Source organism: Erythrolamprus reginae, chromosome 2 (genome assembly GCF_031021105.1).
Source record: "Erythrolamprus reginae isolate rEryReg1 chromosome 2, rEryReg1.hap1, whole genome shotgun sequence".
Lineage (NCBI taxonomy): Eukaryota > Metazoa > Chordata > Lepidosauria > Squamata > Dipsadidae > Erythrolamprus > Erythrolamprus reginae.
Genome location: NC_091951.1, coordinates 166,118,545 through 166,139,129, shown reverse-complemented (window position 1 = coordinate 166,139,129; position 20,585 = coordinate 166,118,545). Strand labels below are relative to the sequence as shown.

Below are 20,585 nucleotides of genomic sequence, written 5' to 3'. Positions count from 1 at the left end.
ACTGCCCTGCAAGAGCTCCGCAACTCCCCTCTGATTTAGAAGGGAGTGGGTCAGCCTAAACAGAGCGGCTGGGTGGGATTCCACTGATGCAATCAAGGCAGCATGGTACACGCATCTTTCTGCCTTGAGCGCCACTTTGTAGGTCTTAATAAAAGCTCTTACAAGTGTTCAATCAGATTCGGACTTACTCTTCCTTCATCGCTTCTCTAGACGTCTCTTCTGGCATTTCAACTCCCGGAGCTCCTCGTTGAACCATGGAGCTCTATGGTGTCTAGTGCCACAGAGAGGTCGCAGTGGCGCAATTTGGTCAAGAGCCTCCACTGCAGCCTTATTCCAGGCTTCAGCAAGAGACTCCGCCAAGCTGTGGACAAGTGAATCTGGTAGAACCCCAAGCGCCCTCTGAAAGCCCTCTGGGTCCATCAGGCATCTGGGACGGAACCTCCTAATTGGTCCTGCCTCCCTGCGGGGGAGGATTGGAGCCAGAAAATCAAGCTGCAGTACAAAATGGTCTGACCATGACAAAGGCAATGTTTCTAAGCCCCTTAGTCTCAGACCATTACTCAATTGCTCCGAGAGGAATACCATGTCGGGTGGGTGTCCCCCCTTGTGAGTCAGACCCTGAACTACTTGGGTCAGGTCCATGGTTGTCATGGTGGCCATGAACTCCTGTGCCAATCCAGAGAAACCACCGAGTGACAGCAGATTGAAGTCCCCCAGGACAATAAGTCTGGGGAACTCCATCGCCAACCCGGCCACCTCCTCGAGCAGCACAGGCAGGACTTTTGACATGCAGCTGGGAGGCAGGTACGTGAGTAACAAGTCCACCTGAAGCCCTAAATCCAACTTCACAAGAAGGGACTCACAACCTGCAATCTCAGGGGCAATGAGTCCACGCAGGCAAAAGTTCTCCTTGGCTACAATAGCCACTCCTCCCCCCCCTTCCCTGGGGTCGCGGCTGATGCCATACCTGAAACCCAGCTGGGCATATTTCTGAGAGGAACTCCTCCCTCTGGGCCCAGCCAGGTTTCGGTCACACATGCCAGATCGGCCTCATCATCCAGGATCAAATCCCGGATGAAGACAGCTTTGTTTACAACCAATCTGGCATTGAGTAGCAGCAGCCTGAGCCCAGGGCCCAGATTACCAGTACCCCGGGTTGAGCTCACGGGACCGGAACAGAGGATTGCTTTTAGGCAGCGATCCCTTCTTGCTCCAGAATGGCTAGCCCCGTGACTTCCACCATATCTACCTCTCCCCAGCAAGACCGGAATATTCTGGCCCTCTGTCACCCCGGAGATAGATATCCCCATTCCTCCTGTTTATTTGATAATGTTGACTGGTCTTTTATGAAATTACAACTTAATAAAATGAATTTTGGAACTAAATTCTTTAATATAATTGATGCTATATATTCTACCCAAACAGCCAAAATTATTCTTAACAGGGACCAAACAGAAAAGTTTGAGATGCAAAGAGGAGTTAGACAAGGCTGCCCCATTTCTCCATTGCTATTTATTTTAACATTAGAAACCTTATTGATAAAGGTAAGAAAAGATAAAAACATTAAAGGCTTAGAAATTAAAAAAGAAATATGTAAACTACAGGCCTTCGCGGATGATGTTGTCTTCATATTAGGAGACCCAGTAATTTCTATTTCAAAGTTAATAGACTCATTAGAAGAATATGGGAGAATAGCCGGCCTGAAAATCAATAAAAATAAGAACACAAATATTAACCAAAAATATGATAGACCTCCAGATAAAGCAATTAGAAATAAAATCAAACATGAAAATAACCAAGAAAGTAAAATATTTAGGTATTTGGATATCAGCAAAATTCATGTCATTAAAAGAAGATAATTATACTAAACTTTTAAAGCAAATTAAAAATGACTTAGTAACTTGGAACAACCTGCAATTTCATTGCTAGGTAGGATTTCCACAATTAAGATGAATATTTTGCCTAAAGTTCTGTTTTTATTTCAAGTAATCCCGATAAACCCAGGAAAAGATTTTTTTAAAGAATTAATGAGAATAACAAAAAAAATTATATGGCAAGATAAAAAACCTAGAATAAAGCAGTGTGCATTAGAAGATATAAAAGAAAGAGGAGGCCTTGCCCTCCCAAACTGGAAGTTGTATTATCAAGCTGCAACTTTAACTTAGATTAAAGAGTGGCTTACCTTACAAAATAGAAGACTATTAAATTTAGAAGGACACGATCTAATGTTGGGGTGGCATGCTTTTATATGGTATGAAAAGTATAAAACACATTTTTACTATGATATCTTGAATGCTAAATTAATATTCTCCTATTTCAATGTGATATTTTGAGTGATTCTGAAATTTGTAAGAAGAATCTCACAATGTACTGACCATAAATATTTTACTATTTTTAGACTAAATAACATTAAAAAAATATATAAAATGAAAAGCATAGAAACAGAAGCTTTGAAAGGTAAGATACCTGCACTTTAAAATATATATTATTCCTTTGATTCTATGAAATGAGACAGAAATTGCACAAATACAGGCATTTCTGCTCTGCTTCTTGTATGAAAAGCTTCCTGAGATGCTTTAAATTTAAGAATTACGTTTAAGTAACTTTCAAAGGTCATCTTTCTGACCAGTCTCCAGGGCTTTTACACCTTCTTGATGAAGGTGTAAAAAGGAAAGGCAAATTGATTTTTAATTTCCTCCCATATCTTGATAGGAAGTCCTGTGGAAAATTGGTTGCCTGAATGCCAGTAAAAAGAAAAAATGACCGGCAGTAGAATCAGTAGCAATTATAAAATTCAGGATAAAAATATGTTTTCTCTTGTTGGATGCCTCAACGGATCATTTAATATATACAGTAAACATGACTTCTTTATATACGTATTAGGATTGTCCTTGGATATTTATGAAGGTCAAATCACTGCAATACTTGGTCATAGCACATCTGGAAAAACCACATTACTAAACATCCTCAGTGGACTTTCTAAACCATCTGATGGTAAGAATCAAAACTTTAAAATGAATTCAAATGCCAGCTGAATCTCAAAGTACGTTTACAAAAGTGCAGCCCTGTTGGATCTCATCATAGTACAGCCTAGTTCCATTTCCTGCTTTTCATAATAATCAACTAGGTGTCTTGGAAAAACTACAATACTGTTGTTCTCTAGTGAATCTATAAATTGTTATGACTAATAAGTAGTTTTATTTTCCATGAAGTTGTAAAACTCAATTTTGAAGTTTTCAAAGTTCAAGGTTTCTTTAACATAAGATTGTAATTTTGTTATGATTTCCTAGATTTGTTAATAATAACAACAGACTTAGAAGGGATCTTGGAGGTCTTCTAGTCCAACCCCCTGCTTAGGCAGGAAACCCTATACCATTTCAGACAGATGTTTATCCAACATCTTCTTTAAAACTTCCAGTGTTGGAGAATTCACAACTTCTGGAGGCAAGCTGTACCACTGATTTATTGTTCTAAATGTTCTCCTTAGTTCTAAATTATTTCTCTCCTTGTTTAGTTTCCACCTCTTGTGCTTTGGAGGATAGGTGGATTCCTTCTTCTTTGTGGCAAACCCTGAGATATTGGAACGCTGCTATGATATCTCCCCTCGTCCTTCTTTTCATTAAACTAACCATGCCCAATTCCTGCAACCATTCGTCATGTTTTAGCTTCCAGTCCCCTAATCATCTTTGTTGCTCTTCCCTACACTCTTTTTAGAGTCTCAACATAGTTTTTCCATCATGGCAACCAAAACTGAATACAGTATTCCACGTGTGGGCTTACTAAGGCTTAAATATATATTAAATATATCTTAATATATGTTAAACTTCATATATTAGGGAGCAATTATTTCAATTTCCTTACATCAGTTTGTAATTTGAACAACATAGTCCTAGTTAAATACAGATAGTCCTTGATTTACAACAGTTAATTTATTGACCGTTCAAGATTATGGCAGTGAAAAAATGCCATATGTCCATTTTTCTCACTTTTGACTGTTGCAGCATGCCCATTGTCATTTGATTTACATTTGCATGTTTGACAACTGGTTTAGGTTTATGCTGGTTGCAGTGGTCATGTGGTCACCTTTTGTGACCTTTTGACATGCAAAGTCAATAATGGAGTCAGATTCACGTGACAACCGTCTTATAATTTAACAACTGCAGTGATTCACTTAATAACTCTGGCAAGAAAAGTTGTAAAATGGGGCAAAATCCACTTAATTTTTTTTTACTTAGCAACATAAATTTTGGGTTCGGTTTTGGTCAAGGACTATCTGTATTATTTTAGTACTGGCATGACATTTTAAACTGATATTCCAATATGCAGATTTATATTGGTGTCTTTTTGAAAAATGTTTAGCTATTTTCTTCTCAGTAGTCTTTAAAGGAGAGCTAGTTCGATGCACTGGTTAAGGCACTATAGACATCAGAAGACTATGACTTGTAGTCTTACCTCAAATAGTGGGGTACACCCCCTTGGGGGGAGGCAGAACAATGCCAGGGGGTGCGTGTGAACCCGGGGAGCATATGTGGTCCCTCTCGATGGATTCCCCTGGAAGGGGAGTGTTTTCCCAGTTGCACGCTGCTCCAAGTCCAGAAGAGGAGGCCAGGCGAGGCGGGCAGCTTCATGGCCTCTTGTTGTTCTCGGTGGACGTCACATTAGCCATGAACGGCATAGCAAAACTGCTGCTGGACAAGGACAGCATTCTCTACAGCTGGGAGAAAGCTTCGAAACACACCCTAAAGCCTCTTTCCACAGCATTCGCTGTGAGCGCCCAGCAGAGGTGGCGCTTATGGGCCAGGCCGGCAACCCCAAAACATCGGCTTGATTAAACTGGCCTGACCACATGTCAACAGAGGGTCCTAACCACAGTATCTTATGCCTGCCTAATCAAAAACAGGCTCCACTGAGTTCAGTGGGACTTACACCCAGGTACATGGGTAGAGCAGCCTTCCCCAGCCAATAGTTTATGTGCAGCTTATAATAAGTAAAATAATAAATATTAGCATTGACATTCCATTTGGGACCAGATTGGAGAGTTGGGGAGGCGTGAAATTACTTCTTCCTGGGTGTGGGGGGCATAACAGAAAATAATTGAGAAGCACTGCCTTAAGCAAAAAGCCAGGTCACTGACTATGGTCCAGCCACTTCCTCTCAGCCCTAACAAGAAGGCAAGGGCAAATCACTTCTGAAACTTTACCAAGAAACCTGCAAAGATCAGTCAAGGGAGTCAACAGGAGTCAATCCCAAGTTTAAGCTCCCACTATTTTAAGTGTTCCAAGCATAGTGTTAGGTGATGAAAGGATGAGTAATGAAAACGAGCATACTTCTTGAGGAATGGCATCACCTGATACAGCAGGGAAGGTGGAGAAAGCTCCCAGACTGCAGTACAGACTAGCCCTTGTTGGGGGGGAGGGGATAACAATCCCCTTTAGTACTAAGGTTAAAACTAGCCTTAGGGAGACAGTCACTAATATTATATATATTATAATAAATTGGATAGACAAAGAAAAACCTACTTGAAAAGCAGGCTTTTATTTATTTTGTCAAGCATGTATATGGCTACAAAGTGTAAATATTATAAAGTATAATTTTGGAGCGATTTATTTTAAGTTTGTTATACTATTGTATAATTCATAATATACTAAAGTAATAGCCTATTTAATTGGAAAGTTCTCTATGTAGTCTTTTTTTACCAATGCTAATGCAGGTTTTGCATCTATATGCAAGTACAATGTATGTGAAAAGGAACAGATGGAAAAGATTTGGGAAATAAGTGCTATCTGTCCACAATGGAATATTCAATTTGAATTTTTAACAGTGAAAGAAAACTTAACGACATTTGCTAAAATAAAAGGGATACCATCCAGTGCTGTAGAAAAAGAGGTAATAATGGATTCAGTTATATTCTGTTGTTCTGCACAGATTTGTGTTGCACAGGGGATTATGTTCTACATTAGATTTGATCACATTATTCTCCTCTGATTGTATTTAGTCAGTCCATTATACAAAAGTTCACTTATGCTTTGGAATCAATTGGACAAATGTGTTGATAATCAATTTAATGTCACCTGGGGAAGTCAGGAGATTCAGGCTATTCATATGAGTATAAAGATTTATTACACGTTTAAGCTCTCTATAAGAATCTGACCAAATGACAGTCAAGGGAAATGAATGGGAGAGACATTCAAGGTGGGCTGGACTTGGATCTCTTGTAGGTTCACAGGGACTTGTTACTTATAAAGCGTTTGACTCTTTCCTTGGCCTCAGCCTCATCATCTCCTACACTTAATTGCTTGATAAATATTTAAAACTTATTTATTTTATTTATCGTCCAAATTCCACAAAGCCCTATTTGAAAAACACCCTGTAATAGACCATTTATCTACCAATTGGATCAGGGTTTGTCAGCCAATTGAGAGGTAGTGTCCAAGTTGAGCAGAGCTGCCCTCTATCTCTCTGGATTTGCAGTTTATTATTTATTATTTATGACAATATTGTTGTGTACAATGTAACCTACCCCAAAGATAGCTAACTAGTAGCAGGTTAATATACAGTATACAGATAGATCATACCAAGCAAGCAGGTGAGCACCTGATTGCTAATTTAAAATTTTACTCTTAGCTAGAACAATTTATTTTTTTATTTTTTTATTTGTTTGTTTGTTTGTTTGTTTGTTGGTTGATTGATTGATTGATTGATTGATTGATTGATTGATTGGATTTGTATGCCGCCCCTCTCCGCAGACTCGGGGCGGCTAACAAAGGCAATAAAACAGTATATAACAAAATCCAATACTAAAAACAGTTAAATAGAAGAGCTGAATAAATAAGTAACCTTTACCCTAGATACACAGAGAATAGAGCAGGTAACCTTTAAACTCAAATAGAGCAGAAAAATAAGCTGTTCGGTCAAGATAGGTTTTCTGTATGTTTGGCAATAATTGACAACTTACAGGTAGACTGCCACTTCCACAGCAATGAAAATAAGATGAACAAGCCAACACTTATTTTTAAATCTTGGGAAAGAAGCCAAGAGAACTCTGAAGTAAAAAAAAATGTGGTAGAATATAATTTGGTTTTTTCAGGAAAAGGATGTGCAAACTATGGCCATCTAAATTTTAGGTATATGGTCTGTCTGAATAAGTACAAAAGACTAAACTTTCAGCACTTGATATTGATTTACAATGAAATATTATTTACCTGTTGGGAGATCAATACAACTGAAAACATCCAAGCTAAATAGTCAACAAAAGATGAGCAGCAACATAAATAAGATCTAAACATGCATTAAAAACTAAGTATATAAAATGTATGGACTGCCTGCACATTTCTTTCATTCAGTTAAGAACATAAGAACATTCAGACGAGCCATGCTGAATCAGGCCAATCTAGTAGTCACATGTCATAGTCAAGAATTGATATGATAAATATAGAAAGTGGTACCTGGGCAGATCACAACCCCATGATGGTTAAATGGAGAAGGAAAAGAAAAATGACAAGATGAACCTTAAACCAGGAAAATTTACAAGAAAGGGAATTTCAAATATATTTTGAAAAAGAAAGGAAATTGTTCTTTAAGGTGAATAGAAAAGAAGGCACATCTTTACAGATACTATATGATACTGCTAAAGCTTACTTAAGAGGCCTAAACATGACGTATACTAGGAAGAGGAATAAGTTAAGAAGGGAGGCTAAAAGCAGATTGGAAGTAGATTTTTTTTAAAAAGTAGAATTTAAAAAAGAAGAAATTTATTTGATAATACATGTGGTGACTCTGTCTGAATAGTATATGCCCCAAAGTGGAAATTAAAGGCAGTTCCGATGGAAGGAGAAGTGCTACAGAAGATATCGTACTAGATTGTGCAGAAATGAATAGATTGACAATGAAGACTAAAGATAAAGAAGATTCTGAACATTATAAAATATGGGTGAAATTTTATGTGTGCTTGAATAAGAAATTTAATTAGAAAAGAGATTGAGTAATGATTAAAAAGAAAGGGGGGATTAGAAATATTACTATTCACCCACATGACAAGAAGAGATAGGATCAGGGCGGCAACATCCAAGATAAATGTTAAGTTAGATTGAAAATAATAACACAATAAAAGCTTTGTGAAGACTATATAATTGCAGAAAGAAACTGTCAGTCTGTTTCAATAAACGATTGATAAAATTAGAGATACTGTATTTCACTCAGGGAAGGATAAAGAAAAAAGGAGAGGAAGTAGGAAGGCAGGAGGAGATAGAGGGTGGATAGGGTGGAGAAGGAAGGCGGAGAGAAAGTCAAAGAAAGTAGATGGGAGAGGAAAAGAGGAAGGGAAAGGAGGATTGAGTGAAAAGATAATGGAAATTCAGATTGGCAGACACTGATAGTAATGATTTAGATTGAAGCTAAAGGAAGATATTTTTGGTGATTCTTTATTATACTTTATTTACAGTGATGTAACTATTTGATGTATGGAGGAGAAAAATAAAAATAAAAAACTTTTTTTAAAAAAAATGCAAAATAAATGAAATTTATACACAATATATTACAGGTTGAAAAATTGTTGACACTCTTGGACATCAAGGCCATCCAAAACACCCAAGCTAACCATTTAAGTGGTGGACAGAAACGGAAATTATCTCTTGGGATTACATTTTTAGGAGAGCCACAGGTAAACCCACTATTAAGCAAAAAGTCCTGTTGTACATATTCCATTAAGTGTGTGTGTGTGTATTTGGAAGAATGCAGTGCTTTCATCCTTACTGATGACTTGCATAGATAGTAACCATAGAAATCCCTGTTTTTTCTTTCAGCTTTAGAATCTCAACTGCTTTCCTAACATTTTTTTTGACTTTTGCAAGTTAAATGAAATTTACAATAATTTTAATAGAATTATTTTCTATTATGAAAACAAAATCTTCTAAATGTTATTTCAAAAGCCATACAATTTTGTAATATTTTGTGTATTCGTAATGAGAAACTGTACATCAACAATGAATGCTATGTAAAGTTTTAATGTGTTGAATTTAAGATATGCAATCAAATGCCTACTATAGGTATTATTATTAGATGAGCCAACCTCTGGATTGGATCCATATTCTAGACACCAAGTGTGGTCTCTCCTGAATGAACGCAAAGCAGATCGAGTCATTTTATTCACTACCCAGTTCATGGATGAAACTGATATCTTTTCTGGTGAGCAGACCTCATATTGAAGTAGATCAGAACGTAGGAACTAAGAGAAACTATAGAAATAGTATTTATTGTAATTTTATTTCTGCAGCTACCATTATTTGTCATTCTGTTCTTATTGATCAGAAAGGTATTTTATTCAATTGCACTAAGTCAGATGATCCATGTAACTTCTTAAATCCAGTCACACATATCACTATGCATCAGTCTGCTTCTCCTGCCAATTTCAGAATTTTCATGCATTGCAGCTGTTCCTCTGTCCCCCAGGAAGCCTATTTGAACCTGAGCCAACAGGTTTTACTCATCTTTTACTTATTTTTTAGATCCATCAATGTTACTTCCTTTCTTGTTCCTTGTACAGTATATTGGTTTTTCTATCTGCAGATATTTATTTGTCTGTCTGTCTGTCTGTCTGTCTGTCTGTCTGTCTGTCTGTCTGTCTGTCTATCTATCTATCTATCTATCTATCTATCTATCTATCTATCTATCGACTACTGCCCATCTCCCTGAGATGGATTCAACTGAAAAAGTACTGGAACACCACCCTTCCACCTCTATGATTCTATGTCCATTTCCTACTTCTCTACTTTTAGTTTGCTCATTTTCTATGTCAGTAAGAATTAGGTCAAATCCTATGCCAATCACTATGAATATTTAATGCCAAACCAGTGCTTTATTTTCTGCATTGACTCCACTAAATCTCCAACAATTATATGTTTAATACATTGAATTTGGAAAATAGAGCTTATTATCAAATGAGATAAACTAAAAAAAAGCTGTTTGCTCTTTATGTAGACAGGAAAGCTATAATCTCACATGGGAGGCTGCAATGTGTTGGTTCATCCATGTTCTTGAAGAAAAAATGGGGCATTGGCTATCATTTAAGGTACTATTAATATGTTAGTGTTATGAATATATTTTTGTTTGTAGTTTAAAAGCTTAATATTAATTCTATGCTGGAATATGTAATCCATTCTTTCAGTCCTTCATTTGTTCTTTTCAGATTTACACCTTGCTTTTCTATTTTGAAATAGAGACACTTAAGGCAATTTAACTAAATGCAAAAAAAACCCCTCAAAAATGGAGAAAAGTAATATAGAATCATATTAAGAATAAAATAGTGAAATAGTAAATATATTTAAAGTTTGTTTGAATGTGTGCTTGAATTGTAAGCAAGAAAGACACTGAGAAGCATACCTGCTAGCCATATAAATTACATGTGTGCAGAAATGTATAGAAGGGCCTCACAAAGGCAAAACTTCAAAACAGAGCTGCTCACTGTGTGCCATAGGTTCATCATAACAGGACTAGATGAATCAGACCAAATACTTATATATGCACCTGTAATACTATGTAGAAATGGGTCACCACATTTTGAAAGCTATATAATAAAGTTGGGAAAAGTGCAGAAGAGGACAAGTAGAAATGCATGTTTCTGTGTGTTGAGTTTAGTTCCAAGATTTGGCTACAATGTAAAGTACAACTCGGGGATTTAATATTATGAATGGCACAAAGGGCACAGGCAGAAAAAGTTTGATCCATTCAAGGACTGGATCAACACTAGGACTGGAAGTGAGTGGAAGAGGTTTTAAAACAGATAATACATCATTAACTTGTATTAATTATTATAACATGTGGTGATCCTTAATTTGGATGGTGTGTTCAAAAGGAATAGTTGAATTCATGGAGGGAAGGTCTACTAAGACAGCGTTTCCCAACCGGTGTGCCGCGGCACACTGGTGTGCCGCGACACACCGTTAGGTGTGCCGCGGCGAGAGGCGGCGGAGGAGAGTGGGCGGATCGGGTGGGCAATGGGGCAGGGGGGAGAAGCCAGGTGCGCGTTTGGCCGGGAGTCCGGGACTGTGTGGCTTTCCGCCATGAAGAGAAAACGGCCGACTTTTCCCTGCTGCCGTTTTCTCTTCATGGCGCAAAGCCACACAGTCCCGGACTCCTCGCCCCAAGGCAGGAGGCGGCGGCGGAGGAGAGTGGGCGGGCAATGGGGCAGGGCGGAGAAGCCAGAGGCGCGTTTGGCCGGAGGCACCGTGGGGAGGCAGGGGCAGGGAGGTGCGGCAGTAGGAGTAAAGGGAGCCGCGGCTGCCCCTGCCTCCCCACGGTGGCAATGGCATCGGGAGTGCTAATAGCGGCGGCGGGAATAGGGGGGGCTGCAAGTGGAAGCCTCAGCCCTGGAGCCCCCTCGCACCCATGGCTTCTCATCGATGCCTCTGCCTGCCCGATCCGCGGGAGTGCTAATAGCGGTGGCGGCGGCGGGAATAGCGGGGGGGCTCCTGCCCGCCGCTGCTATTAGCACTCCAGCGGATCGGGCAGGCAGAGACACCGACGAGAAGCCATGGCCGCGAGGGGGCTCCAGGGCTGAGGCTTCCACTTGTGGCTGTCCCCGCCAGCCCGATCCTTCCTTCTCTCAAGCTTTTTTGGGGTGCGGCTTCTTCCACAGCGGTGGCTGCAGCGGCGCTGGCGATCCGGCCGCTAGCCACTCCAAGCGCTGTGGGAACGCCCACCCCTCTCACAGTCCTGTCACGGGCTGTCAGTAAAGGAGCTGCTTGCTCGGAACATTCAAACTAAGGGAAACCTTCGCTGGCCTCCACAGAGAAGAAAGGAAGAGAGAGAACGAGAGAGAGCAACAGAGAGAGAGAGAGAGAGTGATAAAGAACAAGAGGGAGAAAGCATGAAAGAGAGAGAAAGAAAATAAGAGAGAACAAGAGAGAGAGAGACTAAGAGAGAGAGAAAGAAAAGAGAGAGAGAGAAAATAAGAGAATGAGAGAGAGCAACAGAGAGAGAGAAAGAACAAGAAAAAGCACGAGAGAAGAAAAGCAAGAGAGAAAAAGAGATAGCAAGAGATACTGAAAGAAAGCAAGAGAGAGAGAGAGAAAAAGATAGCAAGAGAGACAGGAAGAGGAAAGGAGAGAGAGAGAAATGAGAACAAAAAGGGGAGGAGAAATGAGAAAATGATTGAGGCAGAGAATGAGAGGAGAGAGAAACAAGAGAGAGAGGTGATTCTTGAAGCATATGGTAAAAAGCACCCAAATAATAAGAAAACCCCCCCAGCCCTCACCTGTTTTTGAAAAGAATAAAAGAGAATTAAACCCCAGCCCTCACCTGGTTTTGGAAATGGTTGGAGTGTGTATACATACACACACATAAGGGGGGGAGAGAGACAGGGATGGAAAAAGAGGAGAAGTGAAAGGGAGAAGGAATGAGGGAAAAAGGGAGGAAGAGAGAGAAATGAGAAACATGAGAGAGAAAAGGGGGAAAGACAGGAGAAGTACCCATAAATGAGACAGCGGTATAAATTTCAGGAGGGATGATTGATGATTGACTGTATTTATAAGGGGATGTTACATGGGATTATATATATGAGGGGGTTATTTATGTATGTATGTATGTATGTATGTATGTATGTATGTATGTATGTATGTATTTATTTATTTATTTATTTATTTATTTATTTATTTATTTATTTATTTATTTATTTATTAGATTTGTGTCATTTTGGTTGGTGGTGTGCCCCAGGATTTTGTAAATGTAAAAAGTGTGCCGCGGCTCAAAAAAGGTTGAAAATCACTGTACTAAGAGCTATTAATTCTAAACATTCAATCTTGCCTCCAAATATTATTGGAAAAAGAACAATATTTGGCCGTACACTTATTGATTGCAAAACTCCCAGAAGCCCCTAATTAGGTATTAAGGGAAACAAAATACTGGACTATTGATCCAACAGGATTACCCATTGTATAAAATTAATGTAAGAAGATGAGCCATTATTTAAAATTATTTTAAGAATCCAGTATTTTTGAATTCCAATATAAATATACTTTAACATACCCTGCCTTCAAGAAGAAATAATGAAAATATGTTTTATGATCTACTGTCATATTTGATTTGATTTGATTTATTGGATTTATATGCCGCCCCTCTCCGCAAACTCGGGGCGGCTCACAACAAGATTAAAAAAATACATAATAACAAATCCAATACCCACCAATCCAATTACAATTTAAGCTAAAAAATTTATAAAAAACAACCCCAGAATATTAAAAAACAAGCACACAATCAATCTAACACCAAAACAACATGGGCAAGGGGGAGATGTTTCATTTCTCCCATGCCTGACGGCAGAGGTGGGTTTTGAGGAGTTTGCGAAAGGCAAGGAGGGTGGGAGCAATCCTAATCTTAGGGGGGAGCTGGTTCCAGAGGGTCGGAGCCGCCACAGAGAAGGCTCTTCCCCTGGGTCCCGCCAGATGGCATTGTTTAGTCGACGGGACCCGGAGAAGGCCAACTCTGTGGGACCGAACCGGTCGCTGGGATTCATGCGGCAGAAGGCGGTCCCGGAGATATTCTGGTCCGGTGCCATTTGCCCAATATTTTGTTAAGGGTATACCACATATACTCCAATCAAATCTGGTTCAAAGTGCATTTGAAAGGAAACAAAGATTTTTTAATATGCTGATACCAGTAACTCTTGTACCAGCACTAAGTTGCTTCATGGACGCATGAGATAAGCTGAAATATGTTTTTTACTTGAAAAGATTCATTGAATACTCTTTAAAAATTGGACATTGCTCTGGACCAGGGGTGAAATTCAATTTCCCCCCCCCTGCCAATTCTGTGGGTGTGGCTTGGTGAGCAGGGGAAGGATACTGCAAAATCTCAATTCCCTCCTCACCCCTGGGGGAAGGTTATTGTAAAATCCCCATTCCCAACCCACTCTGAGGCCAGTCAAGGGTGGTATTTTTCAATTCTCTGAAATACTCAAAATTTCTGCTACCGGTTCTCCAGAATCTGTTAGAATCCCCTGCTCTGGAACTAAATTGTTGTTTAATATCAATAGGATGCATATAAATGATTTTTGTGACTTTGAGAGGATAACAGCACTGGTCCAACACCACATCCCTGATGCCAAAAAATCAGGACAACGTGAGAATGAGCTGAGCTATACCCTGCCCTTACAAAACGTGGATACGTTTTCAGGTAATTTTCAAGCTGTATAAACAAAATGAATTTAACTGTTGTTTCTTAAAGAACCCAAACAGTTGAGATCCATGCTTTCCTGTTCAATAGAGGAAGGTTGTTTACTTTCCTACCGAACCAGATGAAATTTTGTATTACTCTATGTTTGATCCTTTGAGCAACATACAAATTAAAACATAATAAAAACCATTTAAAATCAAGTTCATAATTAACATTTCATATTAACCACATAAAAATGGAGAACCAAATTTTTTAATCAACTGCTCTATAGCAAAGAGAATATATGACACATCTTTCACAGACCGAAGCCATTATAATCACAATACTCATTGATTAATAAGACCTATGAAAATAAAAGGCCCCTCACACATATTGAATGTAAATTTGTTGTAAGTAAGTATGCAGTTAATTTATAAAACAGTCATACTATAGTCATACTATAATCATACTATAGTCATACTATAGTCATACTATAATTATAAATTATAATTTATAATTATAATTTATAATTATAGTATGACTATAGTATGGCTGTTTTATAATGGTTTTTTTATAATTGTTTTTAATATTAGATTTGTGCTTTGTATTTGTTGTGAGCCGCTCCGAGTCTCCGGAGAGGGGCGGCATACAAGTCAAATAAATTAAATAAATAAATAAATAAATAAATAAATAAAGTTTATTTATTTGATTGTTTTATGCCACCCTTCTCCTTAGACTCAGGGTGGTTTACAACATGTTAGCAATAGCACTTTTTTAAACAGAGCTAGGCTATTGCCCCCACAATCCAGGTCCTCATTTTATCCACTTCAAAAGGATGAAAGGCTGAGTCAACCTTGAGCCGGGGATGAGATTTGAACCGCTGACCTTCAGATCTACAAGTCAGCTTCAGTGGCCTGCAGTACAGCACTCTACCTGCTGCGCCACCCCGGCTCAAATAAACAAACAAACAAACAAAATGGTGAATATAACTTTTTTGTGTGTCAGAATATATTTTTCTAACTGCCTTGGATGGCTCTTGGAGGCAAAAGAGGCAAAAGAGAGGTAGTATGTTCCCTCCATATTTGAGTATACCAGCATGATTTGACAGAGAAAATAACATATAAATCTTCCCTGGTACAAGCTGAGACTGAAGGAGAACCTGTATGTAGATATGTGTGTGCATGTGCATGTGTATGTACATACTTTTAAAAAATGATGATGACAGATTTCCTAACATGTTAAGGAAGCTATAGACAAAATAGAAAAATAGAGTGAATTGACTTGACTTGAATTTTCGAAGGGGATAAAAAGCAGCCTAATTTAATAATCTAGCTCAGTTTATTCCCAGGCTCAGTTAGTTAGTTTATTTTTATTTATTTATTCATTCGTTCGTGCGTTCATTCATTCATTCATTCATACATACATGCATTCATTCATGTATTTATTTATTTGATATGCCACCCAACACCCAGGGATTTGTATCTTCCAAATACTGTACTGTGTTTTGTGAATTTAATATATTAAATAATACAATGATTTCAATGGATTTTCTTTTTAAAATGCTAGCATGTTACCTAATGTCCATTTCAAAATCCTTTGATGAAGTTTCTGTGTTAAATTAACCAGCATACTTCTTATTAAATTGGGTTGCTTTTTATATAATCACATTGTAGTGTTGTCCATTAATTATTAAATAAAACCTTTTTATATTCTGGGCAGCTTTTCAAGATACAGAATTATCTTTGTCATCAACAAAGAATAGTTTTTTTAAAAAAAACAACCTTCTACAGGTAGAATGAAATAAACCAATGTTTTAAAATGAACTTTGCCTTTATTGGATTTATTGTTTTTATGTTTCTGAAATGGTGTTACTTTGGATATATTGATTAATTTTCTCAATTAGATTATAGCTGTTTTTTATAGACTCAGGAGGTAAACATTAAAAGCAAATCTTAAGAACAGTTCACCTAAAATCTCACTTTAGTTCAATTAAATGAAATTACAAAAAATTCTAGTGGGTATTTGATCCTTTCCCTTAAGTCGAAAGGATATGACAATTGGTATGTGTTTTCTCTTGCCCAACACATAGATTTGTTCCGTGATATGGATCTTCAGACAAACCTAGGGATCATTAATTATGGAGTTGCCATGACGACTCTGGAAGATGTCTTCTTGAGGCTAGGAGGAAATGAAAATATGAAGGAAAAAGGTAGAGTATTGTTTTCAGTATTGTATTACAGTATTTTCAGGCTTCCTACTGAGAAAACTGTATGTTTGGACTGATAACTATCTGAAAACCCAAGGAAGGTGCTAGACTGGGGTTCGGTAACCTGAAGGCTCTTTAAACCTTCTGGCCTGGCTTCCTGTCACCCTGTCACGGGAGAGGGATAAAAGAGTCATTGTCCTGTTGTGGCAATGGCATGGTTGGAGCCTTTGTGCATCCCTGCACTTGCCTTTGGGCAGCAATAACATTCCACCTGGGAGATTTGCTGTTGCCACCAGCAAAGACTGCTGTTAGAGAATGGCAGGGGCAGATCTTGCTTGGTGGGGGCCATCCCCTGAGCCTGTCTTTTTTTTCTTTCTTTTTTCTTTCTTTCTTTCTTTCTTTCTTTCTTCCTTTCTTTCTTTGATTCATTGATTGATTGATTTCTATGCCACCCTTCTCAACCAACTAAATAAATAGAAATACAAAGTGTATAACAAATCTAATATTAAACATTCTATAAATTCTAAAAATTCTTCCTCCTTCTTTGTCGGCGGAGCCAAGAAAAAAAAGGGGGTGGTGTGGGGAAGTGCTCCCTTCCCCTGCTGAGTGTCGAACACAACAGCCCAGCAGGGAGGGAAGACCCAATACCCCCTCCATGTCCTGCCCAGTGCTCTCACAGCACCTTGCACTTCACAATGGGGGAGATTGGATTCCTACCTCTTCCTGGAGCCCATTCCCTGCTCCACTTGCCCCTGGCGGAGAGATGAGGGGCGGGGGGGGGGGAGAGAGAGATGAGAGATGAGAGAGAGAGAGGGGAGGAAAGGGATGACAGGGAGATGGAGAGAGGGAGATGAGACAGGGAAAGAGACAGAGAGAGGGAGATACCTATTTCCCATAGAAAACCAGGGAAGCCAAAAAACTTGACAGGCATGTCTGGGTGTGTGTGTCATCAAGTTGACCATGCCCACCTAGGTTTTGTGGGTCCTAGTGTTTTGTTTTCTATGGGAAACGGGCCCAAGTGACTCTTGGAGTGTTTAAGGTTGCAGGTTCCTGTGCTAGACTGATCTTTCAGTAACAGGTGATATAGCCAATAGGACGAATACGATGTGGGAAGAGGAAAGAACAAGCATGGATGTTCTGTCGGGCTCTCTGGTAGAATCCTCCCAAAATTTCACAGGTACAAATTTCAGACACACACACGTTTGAAAATTCAAAACAATGTTCTTTATAATGAAAATTCACTTAAACTAAGCCCTCTTTTGGGATAGCAAAGAGCACTCGTCTCCAAACAAACTGGTAATTTATACAAGTCCCTTATCAGTCCTGTGATACTTAGCTTGCAGCTGTGAGGCAATTCACAGTCCTTCTTTCACAAAGTGAAACACACTTTGCTCTGGTTTAGTTTCAAAGCAGGGAAAAGTCAGCACACAACAAGTCAGTCAGTAAAGCAGTCATGAAACACAAGGATCAGATAATCCCCCACAATGGCCAAACCCACAGGCTGCTCTTTATAGCAGCCTCACTAATTACCACAGCCCCACCCAACCACAGGTGGCCTCACTTTCTTTGATAATAATCTCTCAGTTGTTGTTGCCTATGCATCGCTCTCCGCATGCGTGGCTGTATCATTAACTCTTGTTCTGAATCCAAGGAGGAGCTAGATAATTGATCTCCTTCTGAGCTGTCTGCACACTCTCCTCCTCCCTGTCACTCATGTCTTCTTGGTCAGAGGAGCCTTCATCTTCAGATTCCACCGGGGGCAAACAAGGCCTGCAGCATGTGGATGTCTCCCCCACATCCACAGTCCTTGGGGCTGGAGCTGGGCCAGAGCTAACCACAACAATGGATAAACAAGATTTTCCTTCAGTTGAAATTAAAATAATGGTTTGAATTTGAAAATGCTTTTAGATTATGGAATTCTTCATGGAGGGGAAGCGGCAGGAAAGGATGAAACGGAACAGGATAAACTGATGTTCTCAGACACGGGAAAGGTGACCATGAAAGGCACAGAGCTCTGGAGACAACAAGTTTATGCCATTGCAAGAATGCACTTTCTGAGCATCAAGAGAGAGCGCAAAATATGGGGAGCCTTGTGAGTGTCTTTTAAAAAAACAATTTATCAATTTTATCTTTAATGCAAAAAGATTAGTATGAAGACTTGATCATAGGCTCTGATCACAGAGTAAATTTCCCTCTGTTAACCTTGAATAAGCTAAAGGAAAAACAGGTTTTAATAACCCTTCAAAGTTGCAAACCTACAGTGATTAAGACGAAAGCTCAAGAGAAGTTAATGATATTTCACATTTCTCCCTCCAAGTTTGGAAAGAGAACAATGATTTCAGATAGGGGGCATTAAGTCACTGATTCCAGCTACTTCATTTCCCCTGTTCTGTTTCCAAACTACCCCAGCACTTACTCTACCCCAGCCTAGAGCTGGCATATTTATATTGCTTCTCCTTGCTCATCAGGGAAGGAGATCACTTAAAGCAAATCCAGCAGCTAGGAGTGAGACAAGATCATTTAGTTCTGCCAAAATCAGAAATATCAATAGTTTCAACATTCAATCTTTCATGACAACAGATCAATACTTGTCCATAACTTATGTTGGTTGCTTATTTTTTCAATTTAGAAAAGTATCTTTTGTGTTAATATAAAATAATTTCAAAACCTTTGAAATACTATAGTAGCATTTGGGTAAATAATACTACCATATATACACGAGTATAAGTCGACCCGATTATAAGCCGAGGCACCTACCTCTGCCAAAAAACCTGAGAAAACTTATTGACTCGAATATAAGCCCAGGGTGGAAAATACAGTGGCTACTGGTAACTTATAAAAATGGAATATTCTTCTATTGTATCTTCTTAAAATTGTTTTTGAAGGAGAATAAAAAAAAACATATGAAGAACGGTTGCAGGAACTGGGTATATCTAGTTTAATGAAAAAAAGGACCAGGGGAGACATGATAGCATTCTTCCAATATCTCAGGGTTTGCCACAAAGAAGAGAGTCAACCTATTCCCCAAAGCACCTGAGGGCAGAACAAGAAGCAATGGGTGGAAACGAAACAAGGAGAGAAGCAACTTAGAACTAAGGAGAAAATTCCTGACAGTTAGAACAATGAATCTGTGGAACAGCCTGCTACCAGAAGTTGTGAATGCTCCAACACTGGAAGTTTCTAAGAAGATGTTGGATAGCCATTTGTCTGAAGTAGTGTAAGGTTTCCTGCCTAGGCAAAGGGGTTGAACTAGAAGACCTCCAAGGTCCCTTCCAACCCTGTTGTTATTATTATTATGTAACTTTTTTCCTTCCGAAATGTTTTTTATTTCTTGCATCTTTCTTCCCTTCCAAAATCTTTCTTTTTCTAAATTCCAAAACCCTCTTAAAATATCTTTAGGAATATTATCTTAATCTTAAAACCTGTTATCTTAATCTTCATTACAATATCATTATAATTTTCTTAATAATTGGGATTTCATATATTCTTTCAAAACAATTGCTTAAATCAAACTTCCATATGATAAATATTCAGATTTTCCATTTAAAACATATTTCATAAGTTAAAATCATTGCTACCTCAATAGATCAGTAAATAACAATTGGGGGTTACTCAATCATTAATTGTAAAATCTTTCTTCTACATGATATTTATCTTGCATAAGGAGAAACCATACTCTTAAAAAAAGGTAAATCTATTCATATTAATTATGTAGAACAAATGATTAATGACAAAATTCATACTATTATATTATCCTAACTTTTGTATTGTTTTAACAAGTCAGCATTAACAATCCTCTTGGGTATGATAAGTATAGTTGGAAGAAAAAGTCTATTACACAGAGTTATCCCCACTTGAAGCAATATTTTCTTACAAAATAATCTCTCCTGTTACTAGAAATTAATCAAATTTAAATGGGTAACTTACATTTTACTTGTACATCTTATTTACTTGTAAAATATTGTTGCTGGCTTGATCAGAAGAGAAAGCCATTGTTCCTTCGTTCTGAAAGTCTCTTCAACCCTCCCGCCACTTCCCCCAGTGCTTCCTGTAGAGGAGGAGCTGTGATTGGTTCAGCCTGCTGCCAATCAGACAGCTCTCAGTGCCTCCTTTATGTGTAGAGGAGGAACTGTGATTGGTTCAGCCTGCTGCCAATCAGGCAGCTGAGGGGTGTTGCGGGCTGGGCTGTAGCAAGAGCAAAAAGAAAAAACCCTCGTGTTGCCAGAGCCATGAG

The 20,585-nt window shown here is 38.7% G+C and overlaps 1 protein-coding gene across 2 annotated transcripts in view; it reads left to right on the top strand.

Annotated features, from left to right (window-relative positions):
- The window catches only part of LOC139161324 (ABC-type organic anion transporter ABCA8-like), a 98,767-nt gene that overhangs the window by 36,547 nt on the left and 41,635 nt on the right, over positions 1-20,585 (top strand). For both annotated transcript variants that reach the window (XR_011558092.1, XM_070740302.1), the window contains 9 exons: positions 2,399-2,457; positions 2,884-2,994; positions 5,711-5,886; positions 8,540-8,659; positions 9,045-9,183; positions 9,976-10,066; positions 14,027-14,166; positions 16,235-16,354; positions 18,260-18,443. Coding sequence is in view for 1 of the 2 variants with exons in the window: in XM_070740302.1 (XP_070596403.1) it covers positions 2,399-2,457; positions 2,884-2,994; positions 5,711-5,886; positions 8,540-8,659; positions 9,045-9,183; positions 9,976-10,066; positions 14,027-14,166; positions 16,235-16,354; positions 18,260-18,443 (1,140 nt within the window). In the remaining variant the exon portion in view is untranslated. The remainder of the gene's footprint in view (positions 1-2,398; positions 2,458-2,883; positions 2,995-5,710; positions 5,887-8,539; positions 8,660-9,044; positions 9,184-9,975; positions 10,067-14,026; positions 14,167-16,234; positions 16,355-18,259; positions 18,444-20,585) is intronic.